This window comes from Neoarius graeffei, chromosome 6 (assembly GCF_027579695.1).
Source record: "Neoarius graeffei isolate fNeoGra1 chromosome 6, fNeoGra1.pri, whole genome shotgun sequence".
Lineage (NCBI taxonomy): Eukaryota > Metazoa > Chordata > Actinopteri > Siluriformes > Ariidae > Neoarius > Neoarius graeffei.
This window is the reverse complement of record NC_083574.1, coordinates 56913580-56932500: the sequence shown is the minus strand read 5'-3', so window position 1 is coordinate 56932500 and position 18921 is coordinate 56913580. Positions and strand designations below refer to the sequence as shown.

General features: G+C 40.7%; 1 protein-coding gene across 4 annotated transcripts in view; it reads left to right on the top strand.

The window, feature by feature from the left end:
• Positions 1–18921, top strand: part of cttnbp2 (cortactin binding protein 2) — a 137393-nt gene that overhangs the window by 47020 nt on the left and 71452 nt on the right. For all 4 annotated transcript variants that reach the window (XM_060923915.1, XM_060923914.1, XM_060923913.1 and 1 more), the window contains exon 3: positions 11130–11354. In XM_060923915.1, the coding sequence (XP_060779898.1) occupies positions 11130–11354 (225 nt within the window). The remainder of the gene's footprint in view (positions 1–11129; positions 11355–18921) is intronic.

Genomic DNA, 18921 nt, shown 5'->3' with positions numbered 1-18921 from the left:
CTCATTCACTTGTCGTGACCATGTGCACACTTCAACTTCCACTACATTTTTACAGATGATCAGCAAACATCCCTGGTCTGTTTTCCTACCCCCTACTCATGCATTCTAAAAGGCTTTTCCTAAGAATATGATATCGTGAGTGAATGTCCTGAAAATGTAAAAGTAAAATTCACATAACTGGAGTCTTTTTTATTAAAAGTACACTACACTACATTTCACATATATTGCTTTCTTTTTCTATAAGGTGTTACTCATGCTGATATTCCTTTGCCCTTATTTTTTTTGTCAGTCTGTTAGAGTCGCAGTGTTCATTTGGGTTAAGTGACAGGATCTGTGGAAGTCCTTGGATCACAAAGCGAGCTGTGTGATCTAATTGAAAGGGTCCTTGTGAGGGACTGAGGACACACATGCACAGAGAGCACAGAAAAAACTCGCATGCACACAAAAGGCTTACTCATTAGTTAGCCAAGGGAAATGTCTGAGGACTCTTGCTGTAGCAAAGTATATTTTCCATCAGTGCTTGGCTCCGTCTTTGATGCGAACCCTAGGTAGCGTCTTTCTCAGCGTCTACTGCATAGACTGCATTCCAGCTGGTCTATCTTTTGGCATTTAAGTGAAGTCACCTTTTCCTTCATTCCTTCTGCTCCTTTCCCACATGCATAACTGTGCAGAAGTGATCTCTCTCATTTGTCAAATGAAAGAGATTCTTCATCTGTAAGTCAGCTTTTCAAATACTGTACATATGATCCAAAATCTATGGACAGACTCTTATGACTGGAATCTTTGGCAATGAAAGATAAAGTTGCACCCAACAGGTCTGGTGTCTCAGGTTTCTCCTTTGGTCATTTCACCCCCTTTCCTATCTTGGACAAGCTTTGTACTTCTTGGCTTATCTGTAAGAGAGCACTTCCAAAACCATCCAGCATCAGAAACAATAATTATCTATTTAAAATCACAAGTTGCATAAAATTATACATGGTGTGTTTAAAAGCAATGGCATGCAAGAGGTCCTTTAATTTCATCTTGTTTGGACTAGTTTGACCCCCAGACAGATTGATGTTGGTAAAGGTTTCAAATGTAGGAACAATTTCAAATACTCCCATTTATTAAGCAGGATAGCTTTGGTTTCCTGGGAGTCTCTCTTCTCTGCTCGTCTCTTTGCTCTTCGTCTCTTTTGGCAGTTTGCCTGAATCATTAGTTCTGCCAGTGCATGCCTATAAAGGTTAATGCTAATAATAACGTAGGCCTGAATGCTACTGGTTAAAATCAGGATACTCATGGAGTCCCAGAGAGAGTGTGTGACCCAAGAGGAAGCCCAGCACTGGCAGTCTTACCTCCTCCGTCCCCTCTGCAGCCACTTACAAGTCTGATAACCACAGTAGCACATTTGAGAAGCAGTTTAATTAGAAAATTTGAAGTCTTTTTTTTTTTTTGCAAGCCCTTAACACCCTTTAGTATAACATTTTCAAATGCAACCTCTATTTGGTGTTTGCCAAACTTATTTCGCAATAGATAAGACTAATTCCTTTGTACTTGTCAAGGTTGAAGTGTTTTGTAGTGAGCTATCATCCGATTACATGCCGTACTGGTTCATTTCAATTTGAAAATCAAAGACAGAATTTGGCATAGCTCTGGACAGTACCCAAATCCTTAAGCTGCCACACAGCAAGCGCAAACAAAAAAAAAAAATGTTGCCCCTGCTGTCAAAACCAGAACAGATTCAAATTAATTTTGGAGATGATGCTGTGATTTTTTTGAAGTAATCCAGTAGTGCATCAATGAAATAAGGATGACCTTGTTCGCTTTATAATTAGCATAAGTATGAGAAGCATTCTTCAGCCGGACCGTAAACAGGGAAAATGCTATTTTCCGTTTGTAGAAGTTGATCTCGGACCTGCTTCATTCCTCGGAACCAAATTCAAAGAGATAGTAAATTGGGTTTGCAGAGATAGAGAAGAGCACCTTGTGACCTCCAACCTCTGTGGTGGATAAAGAGGAGGAGGACAAGAGGAAGTAGAGACACTGATCAGAAAAAGGACTTGTCCGCTGAAAGCCCACTGAAAAGCAGCAGATGGCTTCTGTGCTTAGAGTGCGGAGTCCTGCATGTCACAACCACACATGCATTTTGCACTTGCTCTCCATCTGTTTACTTTTACTGACGGCTCTTTGTTTACTCGAACCTTTGCAGTTGATGGTAAAAGTAACAGTAGAACATTAGCACTTTCAGAATTTACCAGTACCCTGCTGCTGTAAACAATGGTTCCTTGTGCATTTTGCATGATTTGCTTTGTATTTGTTTACAGTCCGAATTAAACTGTCTGCTTTCGGTCAGCGACAAATAGCTTGCAAGGTTAAGGAACATCCATATTAAATTTAAAAGGCAATTATTCGTATGTATTATTGTGGATTATCGATAACTGAGGTGGACAAATGATAAATCCTATATCCCATGTCTTCGTGGCCGAGTAAGCTTAAAAAAAATAAATAAAAATTAAAAAGGTAGTTAACGTGATGTAAGAATATACCACGGCTAGTCAGTTATGTGCGTTCATTATAGATGAAAGTCTTCTGGATTTACCCAGAAATCCGGATATTTGACAAAACTCTTGAAAATCTCCGGTTTCCCGAATGGAGAAATTTATTTTTCGCGTTCCTAGACTCGGCGTAATACTTCATCATCCTTGCATGGACGCAGTCCTTAAATAGCCCAAACATAGTTCATTGATTAAAGACAGGTGTTCTTTGTTAACGGCATGCGTGCTGGAGCTCGTTAGGTGTGCGCGCTTTCAGGTGCATGAGCTAAGGCACGCAGGACTGACACGGTTCTGCGCAAGCGCAACACGATCGCACTAGAGAACATGTTCAAGCTGCCAGTGGAGCTGCAGTCTTTTTAGTCGCGAATTACAAGTATTTCCTCGTGTTTAATAATTCGCCATGTCAAAACAAGCAAAACTTTCCTCCTTTCGACGTGAAGAGAAGTAAGCAATTTATTATATATATATTTTTTTCCATCAAAGTTGCATTTTGTGGCTTCGAAGCTAAGTTTTAGTGTGCTGTTTCTAGAACACACCAAGAAAACATGGAAGAGCCGGTTTCTAACGCTACGTTCACACTGCAAGGCTTAATGCTCAATTCCGATTTTTTTGTGAAATCCGATTTTTTGTGAGGTCGTTCACATTAACAAATATATGTGACTTGTATGTGATCCTCAGTATGAACGAAAAGCGACCTAAAAGTGTTCCACATGCGCATTGCAGGATACGACAACGTCACACGCAGTGAGCATGGCCAGTGTTTACGGAAGTAAAACTGCCCGTTTGCGGTATGACCCATCCAATCTAGCTTGAATAGCTGTATTCCCCCCCAAATGGAAATCAGCTCCCTAACCTCTGCGTCCTTCCATTGAGAAGATTCAGAACCTTCACAGCCCGAAGCGTCCCTCACATTGATGTCATGCACAGGGGCGCAGATACGTTTTTTGAACTGGGGGGGACAAAAAACTGGGGGGGACAAAGCTGCCAGCAAACCAACCCCAACCCCGATATGCCTGTCAAACTTGTTGTGGGTTACCATAGCAACCAAGCTCAAGCTCGCAACCTGTGCAGTCTGCGCAGCTCAACCAACCGAATATCAGTCTTTGTTTTGTTTTATGTGAGTTGTTGCAACTATGTATACACTGCCGTGCACCTCAATAAACCGAATGGTAATTAGTCTTTTGATTTTTCCGTGAGGTTTGCCTTATGCAAAGAAAGACAGCATAGACGTTTTTTCCTCCCTATAAGTGGGGGGGACCGAACGAGGTGAATTTAAATCTGGGTGGGACGAGTCCCACCCTCTATCTGCGCCCGTGATTATGCGCCATGTTGTTGTAACTTTTTTTGAGAGACCCGCCGCCTACTTCAGCGCAGAATAGTGACGTTTGTGGCTTGTTGATGACGTGTAAGTCGGATGAATGCGACCTGGCGGTTCAGACTGAAGTCGCATACGAAAAGAGCGGATAGGAATCGGAATTAGGACCACATATCCAAACGGCCTGGGTCGGATTTGAAAAAATCGGATCTGTGTCGTTCATATTGTCAATAAAAGACAATGGGCGAAAAGATCGGATTTGAGTCACTTCAGCCTGCAGTGTGAACGTAGCCTAAGCTACCTAAAACTAGCAATGGTAATTTATTTTTTGTTACGTGATGTACTCAGGCTGCCAGTCAGTGTGTGAGACAGACACCCACACCCTGAAAAATCCTAGCTACGCCCCTGATTTACATGAGAAATTTGGTATTCATTGGTGTGTGTTAAATTTAGACAATACGAACTAATGTAAACAATTGGCTTCAACTCGCATAAATATGAATTGGAAATTTTTAGTTCACTTTAGCTTCTGCAAACGCACAACTCCTACTAAAAGATTGATAAACGAGGCTCAATGTCCCCAACGTTGAAACCTGAAAGCTTTAGAAACTCTAACAGACCTTTACTTTTTAACAGTACTGTTTTGGGGATTTTGCTGAGTATCCCTTCAGCTGTCTGATTTTTTTCAAAGTAATGAACTGTGTAGCAGGAAAATCACCGCGTTTTCTAAATGCACTCCTGAAAATTACTCATTAACTAGGGGAATTCATCTCATCTCATTATCTCTAGCTGCTTTATCCTGTTCTACAGGGTCGCAGGCAAGCTGGAGCCTATCCAAGCTGACTACGGGTGAAAGGCGGGGTACACCCTGGACAAGTCGCCAGGTCATCACAGGGCTGACACATAGACACAGACAACCATTCACACTCACATTCACACCTACGGTCAATTTAGAGTCACCAGTTAACCTAACCTGCATGTCTTTGGACTGTGGGGGAAACCGGAGCACCCGGAGGAAACCCACGCAGGAGAACATGCAAACTCCACACAGAAAGGCCCTCACCGGCCGCCGGGCTCGAACCCGGACCTTCTTGCTGTGAGGCGACAGGGCTACCCACTACACCACCATGCCGCTTGCAACTAAGGGAATTAAATTTGATATTTTTGACATGTTAATCATTAATGTACATGAAAGAAAAAGGCTTAAGTTATAACTTGCTTTAGTGAAAATAAGTACTAAAATGCACTAGAATGCAGGGTTTTGCATGTTATGTTATTAACATTTTTTCGGGGGATGTTTGCTGCCCCCCCATCTTAGTTTGACTTTCAAAAGTTCAGGATTTTTTTCTTTGCTCCACTTTCATCTCTAGTTCATATAGACCAAAGATCAGCTAAGAGGCTGAAATAATCTTTTAAGCAGGTTTGGGGTCTGCCCCAGGGTCTCCATCTAGTGGGACGTGCCTGACACACATCTCTAGCAAGGTCTGAAGGGGCATAGTTTTAAGATGCTTAAACCACCTTAGTGGGCTTCTCTCAATTCAGAGGAGCAGTGGCTCTACTCCGAGGCTTTCCCAGATTTTTATCACCATGTTTCCATTGCAGGGGCTAACACAGTCTGCCTGAAATAATAAAAAAAAAATCTTCAAATGTCCAAAATCTGTAATGTTGTACAATAAAAATACATGATGTAGAAGACAAAAATATTAGAGAATATAATTTCTGACCATGAAAAATGTACACTTTTTTTTTTTTAGGATTGTTGCATTTACACAAATAAAATCAGCTTCCCCAAAATAGCACTAGTTTCCTTTTTTTTTTAAATGTAGAAAGTTAACAAAGCTAATAGTCTAGACTAGAGCTACAGAAGTTTTAATTTACAGTAATGCTCAAGTAATTTGAAAAGTGATTTAGAGCTATACATCGTCTGTCCATAAAGGTGGAAAATATGTAGGAAAAGTGTAATGACATGAAGCATGAGAAGACCTTTCAACTAGACCAAGAAACCGACAGGCTTAAATTGACGACAAACAGATTAAATAGATAATCAGAAGGGAGAGAGCACAAGAAAGAGTGAGCATGTGAGAGGGAGCAGGACAGCGAGCAAGAGTAAGCACAAGTGTGCATTTGCTGTTTTGTCTTTTCCTTCTTTGGTGAGGTAGTTGCACTTGGGAGGCAGTAACCTCGGGCGTTTGTGTATCTCTTGGTTCTGTTCCTCCCACTCTCAGACTAGGACTTGCTTTTCTTTTTGCTCTAAATATGGAGTCATCTGGATCTATATGTAATGGTCAACCCTTGATATGATTTTTTTTTTTTTTAATTGCTTACACGTAGAACAAATGACATTAGCTGATGTACACTCGTAAGACAAAAGTCTATAATGTGCACAGCTTTGCACATTGTGTCAGATGACAGTAATATGGTCACAAAAGACAGTACTGAATGACATTGTTGGAATAAGCCCAAGAACATCCACACCTAGGGCTGCTCGATATTGGAAAAAATCAATATCACGATTTTTTCAGTAAATATCGATATCGCGATTTTTAAAACGATATTTATACACCTTTTTTTAAAGCCCTGATCATCAACACCTGAGGCACCGGGCCACATTTTTATAGTACAGGCCTCATAGGCTACCTGTCAGCCCTTCCCGTTGTACCCTGAAACGCCTTTTACTTAAACTATTTACTGTGCAAGCGCGTACTTTGCATAGGTCCTATAGTCTGCACAAGGCTCACGTTCTCCTCACTCAACATTTCCGATCACAGAGGATGGAGCCAGCGCTGGTATTACCAGTGATTACTGTGTAACGTCCACACTGGCTCGTAGCCAGCCAAGGATAAAATCTCTCTCACACACACACACACACACACACACACACACTACAACGTAAGCTTGTGTGTTGTTAAGACACCAACATTAAACATGCACAATATAGAGACAAGTCTTTAAGAATTAACATACATGAAAATAGGCTTCTCTTCCTTCATCTTCCAAATGTGGACTCCGCTATCTTTTTGGCATGTCAGCATTGAAATACCATTTGCAGAGATATTTCACTCGCCATTAAGAAAAGTAAAAGCAACACATGATTAGGGCTACATGATTAGCAGGGGGACACCGTTTTAAGCGCACGGAATTTTAAAAACAATGTAATTACATCTGAGTCCGTCTACATCGCGCAATAAACCCGTCCTTAGCAGAACCTACTTCAAAGCATGATGCTAGCTGCAGATGCACAAGTCAAAATCAAATGAACCCAAGTAAACATGCCGCGGCGGGCAACATTAATAACCAAATTGCCTTACCTTAAAACGCTGCCTTGACCACAGGACGACTCGCAATTATTCCACTTAAATCCACACGGTTTAACACATCTAACACAGCTAGCAAGCTGGATATGTGCTAATATTGTTGTGCTTGTTTTCTTCCGTAGATGCCATTTTTACATTACCCAGTCCCACATCCAAAAATATGACGTAAATATATGTTAATTGTATTATTATAACTATTAGCAAGCAAATCAAACAACATATTAAGAAATCAATATATCAAATCACCCGACACGTATGAAAACAGAAGAACTGATTTTTTACTGTTGCGGAGATATCGCGGGAGTAGAATGGATGACGTATGCAAGGCTACGGTGTGCCTTAGGGGACAGAAGGGTTCGTTTTACCTTACTGTCACGTCAATGTTATTGTTGTTTTATTGCCATTGTAGAAATATTGTGCACGTCCCTTTCGACAAATGACAAAAAATCGTTTCATATCGATATTATGAATTTTGATATCGTTTGACACCAATATCGATATCGTGATAAAAATACGATATATTGCACAGCTCTATCCACACCTTAGACTGCCCCAGTGCAGCTTTTTGTGCAAGAAATACTGACGGACACATTTGCCTTCATTTTGACCTGGTGGTTATGATGAAGTGAAGGGGGGGGTGTAAAATAAAAAGGACAATTGCCAAGAAACTGTGGTAGTATGGGAAAATGAAAGCTGGCCCTGTGCTGTTCCTGCTGAGCAAACCAACTGCTCCAAGAGTCTAACTGGACACTGCACTTAATGGATCCCTTCTGGAGAGGTGCTAACCTACCCTGCTAGCGTATGTGTCCATGTGCACATTTTAAACATTGTGCTACTTGTCATACTGTATTTACCATTTGCCATTCTGTTATATGTTGTCAACTGTTTGAGTGTGTACAGTACCAATAAAAAAAAAACCCTACTGATTCAATGGCTTTTCTTTGTCTTGACATAATATGGATTGCTGGAGTTGTGGAATAGGGCTATTTACTGTATATTTTTACAATTTACTGTTTGACGGTCTCAAACGCATTAAGAAGGCAAGACATTTGACAAGACGCACCTGTTAATTGAAAGCATGCCAATAGCATGCAAAGCATCAACATAAATGGTGACTACTTTGAAGAATCTAAAATATGAAACCTATTTTAACTTTTTTGTTTACCACATTAATTATATAGTAGGGATCTCTCTCCTCTTGAGTAAGGTATTCATTATTATACGTTACAGATTACTTTTATATACAGTGGTGCTTGAAAGTTTGTGAAACCTTTAGAATTTTCTATATTTCTGCATAAATATGACCTAAAACATCATCAGATTTTCACACAAGTCCTAAAAGTAGATAAAGAGAACCCAGTTAAACAAATGAGACAAAAATATTATACTTGGTCATTTATATATTGAGGAAAATGACCAATATTACATATCTGTGAGTGGCAAAAGTATGTGAACCTCTAGGATTAGCAGTTAATCAATGGGATGACAATCAGGTGTGAGTGGGCACCCTGTTTTATTTAAAGAACAGGGATCTATCAAAGTCTGATCTTCACAACACATGTTTGTGGAAGTGCATCATGGCACGAACAAAGGAGATTTCTGAGGACCTCAGAAAAAGCATTGTTGATGCTCATCAGGCTGGAAAAGGTATCTGTGAACACAATTCACCATGCCATCCGCCGTTGCCAGCTAAAACTCTATAGTTCAAAGAAGAAGAAGCCGTATCTAAACATGATCCAGAAGCGCAGACGTCTTCTCTGGGCCAAGGCTCATTTAAAATGGACTGTGGCAAAGTGGAAAACTGTTCTGTGGTCAGACGAATCAAAATGTGAAGTTCTTTATGGAAATCAGGGACGCCGTGTCATTCGGACTAAAGAGGAGAAGGGCGACCCAAGTTATCAGCGCTCATTTCAGAAGCCTGCATCTCTGATGGTATGGGGTTGCATTAGTGTGTGTGGCATGGGCAGCTTGCACATCTGGAAAGACACAATCAATACTGAAAGGTATATCCAGGTTCTAGAGCAACATATGCTCCCATCCAGACGACGTCTCTTTCAGGGAAGACCTTGCATTTTCCAACATGACAATGCCAAACCACATACTGCATCAATTACAGCATCATGGCTGCATAGAAGAAGGGTCCGGGTACTGAACTGGCCAGCCTGCAGTCCAGATCTTTCACCCATAGAAAACATTTAGTGCATCATAAAACGGAAGATACGACAAAAAAGACCTAAGACAGTTGAGCAACTAGAATCCTACATTAGACAAGAATGGGTTAACCTTCCTATCCCTAAACTTGAGCAACTTGCCTTCTCAGTCCCCAGACGTTTACAGACTGTTGTAAAGAGGAAAGGGGATGTCTCACAGTGATAAACATGGCTTTGTCCCAACTTTTGTGAGATGTGTTGTCATGAAATTTAAAATCACCTAATTTTTCTCTTTAAATGATACATTTTCTGAGTTTAAACATTTGATATGTCATCTATGTTCTATTCTGAATAAAATATGGAATTTTGAAACTTCCACATCATTGCATTCCGTTTTTATTTACAACCCCAATTCCAAAAAAGTTGGGACAAAGTACAAATTGTAAATAAAAACTGAATGCAATGATGTGGAAGTTTCAAAATTCCATATTTTATTCAGAATAGAACATCGTCTGGATGGAGCATATGTTGCCCTAGAACCTGGATATACCTTTCAGCATTGATGGTGCCTTTCCAGATGTGTAAGCTGCCCATGCCACACGCACTAATGCAACCCCATACCATCAGAGATGCAGGCTTCTGAACTGAGCGCTGATAACTTGGGTCGTCCTTCTCCTCTTTAGTCCGAATGACACGGCGTTCCTGATTTCCATAAAGAACTTCACATTTTGATTCGTCTGACCACAGAACAGTTTTCCACTTTGCCACAGTCCATTTTAAACGAGCCTTGGCCCAGAGAAGACGTCTGCGCTTCTGGATCATGTTTAGATAAGGCTTCTTCTTTGAACTATAGAGTTTTAGCTGGCAACGGCGGATGGCACGGTGAATTGTGTTCACAGATAATGTTCTCTGGAAATATTCCTGAGCCCATTTTGTGATTTCCAATACAGAAGCATGCCTGTATGTGATGCAGTGCCGTCTAAGGGCCCGAAGATCACGGGCACCCAATATGGTTTTCCGGCCTTGACCCTTACGCACAGAGATTCTTCCAGATTCTCTGAATCTTTTGATGATGATATACACTGTAGATGATGATCTGTTCAAACTCTTTGCAATTTTACACTGTCGAACTCCTTTCTGATACTGCTCCACTATTTGTCGGCGCAGAATTAGGGGGCTTGGTGATCCTCTTCCCATCTTTACTTCTGAGAGCCGCTGCCACTCCAAGATGCTCTTTTTATACCCAGTCATGTTAATGACCTATTGCCAATTGACCTAATGAGTTGCAATTTGGTCCTCCAGCTGTCCCTTTTTTTGTACCTTTAACTTTTCCAGCCTCTTATTGCCCCTGTCCCAACTTTTTTGAGATGTGTTGTTGTCATGAAATTTCAAATGAGCCAATATTTGGCATGAAATTTCAAAATGTCTCCCTTTCGACATTTGATATGTTGTCTGTGTTCTATTGTGAATACAATATCAGTTTTTGAGATTTGTAAATTATTGCATTCCGTTTTTATTTACAATTTGTACTTTTGTCCCAACTTTTTTGGAATCGGGGTTGTAAAGGGTTCACAAACTTTCAAGCGCCACTGTATAGTGTGTGTGGTGTTTGATAGTTTTGATGTCTTCAGTGTTGTTCTTCAGTGTAGAAAGTATTCAAAATACAGAAAAACCTATGAATGAAGAGGGGCATCCAAAATTTTGACTGGTACTGTATATTGACTCTCTCTCTCTCTCTCTCTCTCTCTCTCTCTCTCTCTCTCTCTCTCTCTCTCTCTCTCTCTTTTTTTTTTTTTTTTTCCCCCCTCCCCTCCAGGCTCGGAGGAAAGAGGTGTTCCTGCAGGAGCGTTATGGCCATTTCAGCATGACTGACCCATTCCTGGCCCTCCAGAGGGACTTTGAGTCTGGGGCTGGACACAAGGAGCGCCGGGCTGTTAGTGCCAACCCCATCACTGTCCTTGAGGCCGTCATGGCCCACTGCCGCAAGATGCAGGAGAGAATGTCCGCGCAGCTAGCTGCTGCTGAGAGCAGACAAAAGAGGGTAGGGGTGCATGCATGTGAAATAAATGGAAAAGAAAAAATTGCTTATTAATGGGTACTTGTAACTGGTAAAAGGATGGTGGTGTATATGCATACATTTCTGTGCATTCCAGTGTTGTGTCTTGGTTTTCTTGGATTGTTTGTCTTATGGTGTATGTAGTTTGTATATTTGGGACATGTCGTCTGACTTTCAGCAACCAGATATGTTGCTGGCTTATTCCTATTACTGATAGTACTACTCTAGTATACAAAGTGTATATGTATTCCAGTCTGTGCATGAAAATCTACACAGTAGTACACTGCCTTCAAATTTACCATAGTCGAAACAAAATCATGGTATCATAAAATATTTCTACATGTGTTATGTATAAGGGTAGTTTAAGTGGGAGCTGGGAAAGTGCCTTTTCTCTACGGTGACGATTGACAGCTTTACTTATAGTATTTATTATTTTATTTTATTTTTTAAAATTTTAATAGCTTATGTAGCAGCAGAATAAAGCCTAATTATCCTACAAATGCATGCAGGCTGAATGAGAACGGCGTAATCATTAGCTGCTGAGACAAAAAGAGTACTGTCAAGCACATCTAATTCTCAGGACACCTGTTTACTCACAGGTTAACATGAGCTACATGATTCAGGAGCTGGCCACACACCCAAGCACTCGGATCGTCTTTCACAACTCTCCAATTGCATCCCTTTCATGTCCTCTGCAAGCCAAGTGGGTGAATATAAGCTTGCTCCCAGTTTGGAAGATTAGAGAGGCATAGAACCAGGGGAAAGGAAGCCTATTTAGGTTTAGGGCTGTTACTGTGGTATATGGCCAAAAGTTTGTGGACAACTGACCATCACACCTGTATGTGGGCCAAAGTGTTGCCACAAAATTGGACACAGGCAATTGTTTGTGTGCTATAGCATTACAATTTCCCTTCACTGAAACAAACACGTTTAAAAGTAGATAGCCTTTTGATTTCATAAAATCAGTGAAATTTAGTTCCCTCTGAAATTTGGTCATTGTAATATGTCTATTTCTGTCATATCTTAAACAAAACAAAAAAAACCCAGACCATTCTGTGGCTGGGAAGTTATTTAATTTGAGGGGATTCCCGAGCAAATAATCGCTCGCTTTGCGCAGTCAAGCAGACAGAGGAAGTCCGGTGTGCGCATGCACAGGTTTACCTGCTTCTTTTCTTTCTTCTGTTGGGTTTTCCGTCATGCAGCATCCAGTGTTGCATTCCTGCCATCTACAGGTTTACCTCTGACCGTGCACTGACGGTTACTACATTCTGTCGCTAAACGAACAGCTGATCACACCGAGGTGCTCGCTGACCGCCAATATTTATTAATTTGGTCCTGTGTTTCCTTTCCTTCGCAACATAACGTCTTTTCTTCTCGCTTTCCGGTACTGTAGTTGGTCTTTCACGTTTCATTCGCACGCTCACGTCCTCCATTTTCCTCTCCTGTTTCAAATTTGTATCCCACAATGCCTTACGTGAACGGGGAAGGCTCACCATGTGATGCATGACGTAGTATCTTGATGTGGGTCAGGGTGAAGCAAGGAAAAATAGCGGAGAATTTAGGGCCACGTGGCCCTAAATTAATTAATTGTGCTATTAAAAAAATAATAATAAAATTGGAAGTTTGTGATTTTTGAGTTCAGTAGCTTTCAGTCCATTAAACAAAAATAATTGGGTGTTGGGGGGATTCTTTTAATGACCTACGCTTGAAAAATCTGAAAGGCAGTCTACCTTTAAACACATTTGGGATGAACTGAAACATTGACTGACTGCATCCCAGCTCTCTTCACCTAACATCATTACTTGACCTCATTAGATCTCTTGTGACTGACTGGTACAAATCCCCCCTAGACACTCTCCAAAATCTAGTGGAGAGCCTTCCCAGGTTATTATAACAAAGAAGAACTATACAGATGAAAGTCTTCTGGATTTACCCAGAAATCCGGATATTTGACAAAACTCTTGAAAATCTCCGGTTTTCCCAATGGAGAAATTTATTTTTCGCGTTCCTAGACGCGGCGTAAAACTTCACATCGTCCTTGTATGGACGCAGTCCTTAAATAGCCCAAACATAGTTCATTGATTAAAGACAGGTGCTCTTTGTTAATGGCGTGCGTGCTGGAGCTCGTTAGGTGGACGAGCTAAGGCGTGCAGGACTGACACCATTCTGCGCAATACAATCGCACTAGAGAGCATGTTCAAGCTGCCAGTGGAGCTGCAGTCTTTTCAGTTGCGAATTATTACTGTTTCCTCTTGTTAATAATTCGCCATGTCAAAACAAGCAAAACTTTCCTCCGTCTTTTGACGTGGAGAGAGGTAAGCAATTTGATTTTTTTTCCATCAAAGTTGCATTTTGTGGCTTCGAAGCTAAGTTTTAGTGCCATTTCTAGAACACATCAAGAAAACGTGGAAAAAACAGCAATAATGGAAGAGCCGATTTCTAAGCTACCCAAAACTAGCAATGGTAATTTATTTTTTGTTACATAATGCACTCAGGCTGCCAGTCAATGTGTGAGACACCCACACCCTGAAAAATCCTAGCTACGCCCCTGATTTACATGAGAAATTTGGTATTCATTGGTGTGTTAAATTTACAGACAATACGAACTAATGTAAACAATTGGCTTCAACTCGCATAAATATGAATTGGAAATGTTTAGTTCACTTTAGCTTCTGCAAACGCACAACTCCTACTAAAAGATTGATAAACGAGGCTCAATGTCCCCAACATTGAAACCTGAAAGCTTTAGAAACTCTAACAGACCTTTACTTTTTAACAGTACTGTTTTGGGATTTTGCCGAGTTTACCTTCAACTGTCTGATTTTTTTCAAAGTAATGAACTGTGTAGCAGGAAAATCACCGCATTTCTAAATGCACTCCTGAAAATTACTCATTAACTAGGGGAATTAAATTTGATATTTTTGACATGTTAATCATTAATGTACATGAAAGAAAAAAAGGCTTAAAAGTTAACTTGTTTTAGTGAAAATAAGTACTAGAATGCAGGGCTTTGCGTATTGTTATTAAAATTTTTTCAGGGGACGTTGCCCCCTGAAAAAATTTAACACACATATATGTTCATAGAATTTAACACCCATATATACTCAACAAAAATAAAAACTTTACACTCGTTTCAAAGTCAATAATTTGAACATTTTGGAAAATAGGTTTGAAATAACGATTGTATTCAATTATCTTGTCATTAAAGATGCTATAGCATACAGATCATGTTTGTCATGGAATCGGTTCCACCGGAAATGCGACGACAATGTCCATGATCAAAAACCGTGAGTCACAAATTAATGAAATCATGTCAATATCGGGTGTGTCCTCCATGGGCGTTCACAACTGCGATACAACGTCTCCTCATGGATTGGATGATGCGCCTGAACACAGCTTGGGGAATGCGCTGCCATATTTGTACCAACATGGCACCAAGCTCCTGCAAGTTCTGTGGAGGGTTCCTTACGGTCGGCTGTGGTGCCAGTTTGATGGAGACGTGTCTGGAGATTATGGATGGTCTGTCGACTGCATCCCATAACCCTCGCAACGTCAGTGACGGATGTTCCCGTATTCAGCATGCCAATGGCACGTTCACGCTGAATGTTTGACAGTCGTGGCATTGCAAATTAACGAATAATTAACCATAAAACCTTGTTTTTCTGAGATGACACTCTACTCTGCTACCGTGAGATCAATTGCACGTGTATCAATAGGTCACGTGGAAACGTGATTTTAGCGTGCAGTGCTCTCGCACGTGCTACGTAGGCCCGACCAGTAGAATGAATGTGTGACGTAATGCCCTTGACAATGCATTTAACCATAATCACAACAAGAACTCTTTCAAGAAAAGTTTCTAAACACTATTTGAAAAATAATGAGTGTCAAGTTTTTATTTTTGCTGAGTATATGTTCAAAAAGCACATATATGGGTGTGATGGTAAGGTTTCCACAAACTTTTGGCCAGTTTTAGTGCATCTTTTAATCTTTCCTTTTCTGGGGGAGAGCACAATTTTACCTAGCTCATATTCCCACATGGCCTGCCCAATCTGCTACCAGCTACAGATTCTTACTCACAAAACTGAAACATTCACATCACCATAGCAGCCAGAGCGAAATAGTGGAACTTGAAGCTGTATTTGTTACCTATATTCTGACACATACCGTTAGGTAAACATTCGTCTTACCGTCTCATTATTTAGTAAATCACATTTAACTTGCTGTGAGAACTGTCCAGCTTTTTGCCGTCCATGAACGTGGTGGATACATTAGTGTGTGCTCTTAATTTTCTGTTATTATTTGTGAAGGAAATATTGCAGTGAAGAATCCATATGCATACACATCAGACCAATACCTTGCCTAGAAGGCTGTTCATGCTCATGTTTGAAGCTTTCTTTCTCCTGCTCCAGTCAGAGCTCATTGCAGCCCATCCCCTCGCCTCCCAACCAACGTGTAGGCTCTTTACTTGATGCAGGTTCAGCTGTCAGAATTTGGAGTGTTTTAACATATTAATACACACATTCATAACATAACACTACATTTTCTGAATGATAAAATTGCTTGTAATAGAAATGCCTCAGTCGTAACCATTTTATCTAACCTTCCTAACTGATGGTTTCACTGTATCAGCTTTTTAGTCCATCACTATGAGCTCATCAGTTTTGGGTTCTTGGGTACAGCATATATGAGCTGCAACACCATGAGTTCTTTTCTCTGTTAGCGCACTAGTTTTATGAGAGGTCAGGTTCCAGCTTTTGACATAACTGCTGCTGGATTTAGGTGTAACGCAATGCCTTAGCAAATAAGACGTGTGGTTTTTTTTTTTTGTTTTTTTTTTTTTTACCCCCCCTTCATCTTTGCTGCCTTCCAGCTCAGCCTTGTGTCTGAAACTGAGAAGACTCCTCTCCTTCTCTTCCAAGAATAAACATTCATGCTTGGTTGTTATGGTGACAGATGACTTGTTTCATAGCTGATTAACTGTGATGGGCTCATATGCCATGTTCTCTCATTAATATGACTTTAACAATCCTCATTATTGTAGAGTTGCTGTGCTGAGAGATATCTCCTCTCATTATCTCTAGACGCTTTATCCTGTTCTACAGGGTTGCAGGCAAGCTGGAGCCTATCCCAGCTGACTACAGGCAAGTGGCGGGGTACACCCTGGACAAGTCGCCAGGTTATCGCAGGGCTGACACAGAGACACAAACAACCATTCACACCTACGGTCAATTTAGAGCCACCAATTAGCCTAACCTGCATGTCTTTGGACTGTGGGGGAAACCGGAGCACCTGGAGGAAATCCACGGGGAGAACATGCAAACTCCACACAGAAAGGCCCTCGTTGGCTGCTGGGCTTGAACCCAGGACCATCTTCCTTTGAGGTGACAGTGCTAACCACTACACCACCGTGCCGCCACGCACATTCGCAAACAAAATTTTTTTTAAAAAACCCAAGATTTTAAGGATTTAACAATTAACTCTTTACCCCTTAAAGCAGTTGCTACAGCCACCCTTGTACGTATATGTATATATTGTTCACCCTTGGAACATATTTACACAAGAAAAAGTCTAAAGACGAGGTTTTGACAAGGTTTCAGACAAGGCGTCATATGTCGTCATTATGGGATATACACGGGGCCGTCATATGTCATTATGGGGTAAAGAGTTAGTGTTTTCAAAGAGCAAGATTCTGCTTTGGATGACTTCTTTGAGTTGAGTGATGCATAAAATCAACACAGAAAATGCGTGATGTAGTATTTGTGTGTAACAGTATATTTTGTTAAGCTGGCCATGTCACAATTATTCATCCCCTATATAATATTGTTTTTAAAGCTTTCTGACTGTCTCTTTATGGCCTAAAGTGGAGTTGAAACATAATTAAGCCTTTGGGAACTCCTATAATCCTTCATTTGCTTCAACTGTGATGCATATATAAACCCCACCCATGAAAGTATTAAAGGTCCGTTGCAATCATAGGAAAGACAAAGGAGCTTCCACAAAAGCTGAGAGAGGAGATTATTTCATCACACCTAAAGAGCCTTGGGTATAAGATTTCCAAAAAATTTAATATTCCAAGAAACACCATTGGGAGCATTATAAGGAAGTTGAAAACTTGGGGAACAGCTGCAAACCTGCCTGGCTGTGGAAGAAAGCCCAAAATTTCATCAAGGGCCCTTAGCCACTTCGGACAACTAAGAAAAACCCCCATGTGAGTGCAAGACACCTACAGGATGACACGATGAAGGCTGGGACAAGTGCTTCAGGGGTAACTATAAGACGTGCACAAGGATTTCATGGCTGGACTCCAAGATGCACTCCACTCTTGACCACAAGGAACATCAAAAGTCGACTGTGCCAGGAGGAATTTGAATGACTACAGAGTTTTGGGAGAGAGTTCTATGGACTGATTAAACCAAACTGGAACTGTTTGGACATATGGACCAGCGGTATGTCTGGCGTGCGAAAGGCCAGGCTTATGACCAGAAGAATACCATTCCCACAGTCAAGCATGGAGGTAGGTCATTGATGATGTGGGGCTGTTTTTCTGTGGCAGGAACTGGCAATCTTGATCGCGTGCCTGGCATCATGGGTTCCTATTAATACCAGACCATTTTACTCATTCTCCATCCAGCATCCAGTCATTAAAAGAGGTCATTGTTGAAGAAAAGATTGATGTTGCAAAATGTCTCCAACTTGTTCATTCCATGCCTAGCAGACTTGGTGCTGCCATTAAAAATCATGGAGGCCATACAAAGTACTAGATGTAGTAGTTTTTGTTGTGGGGTGTACTCATTTTTGCACCACCCTAATTTGAGTAAAACTGAAAAATGTGTAATCTAAGTTATATTATTAACCTTACTTTCAAATTATAAGTTAAACAGATGTTATATTAAACTTGTCAACATTTTGGAAATTGTGTTCATTGAGCTATTGTTTAAAATGTTACTTTTCAAAGGGGGTGTACTCATTTACGCTGAGGTGTGTGTGTGTGTGTGTGTAATAAAACCCCGATTCCAAAAAAGTTGGGACAAAGTACAAATTGTAAATAAAAATGGAATGCAATGATGTGGAAGTTTCAAAATTCCATATTTTATTCAGAATAGAACATAGATGACACATCAGATGTTTAAACTGAGAAAATGTATCATTTAAAGAGGAAAAATTAGGTGATTTTAAATTTCATGACATCAAATCTCAAAAAAGTTGGGACAAGGCCATGTTTACCACTGTGAGACATCCCCTTTTCTCTTTACAACAGTCTGTAAACGTCTGGGGACTGAGGAGACAAGTTGCTCAAGTTTAGGGATAGGAATGTTAACCCATTCTTGTCTAATGTAGGATTCTAGTTGCTCAACTGTCTTAGGTCTTTTTTGTCGTATCTTCCGTTTTATGATGCGCCAAATGTTTTCTATGGGTGAAAGATCTGGACTGCAGGCTGGCCAGTTCAGTACCCGGACCCTTCTTCTACACAGCCATGATGCTGTAATTGATGCAGTATGTGGTTTGGCATTGTCATGTTGGAAAATGCAAGGTCTTCCCTGAAAGAGACGTT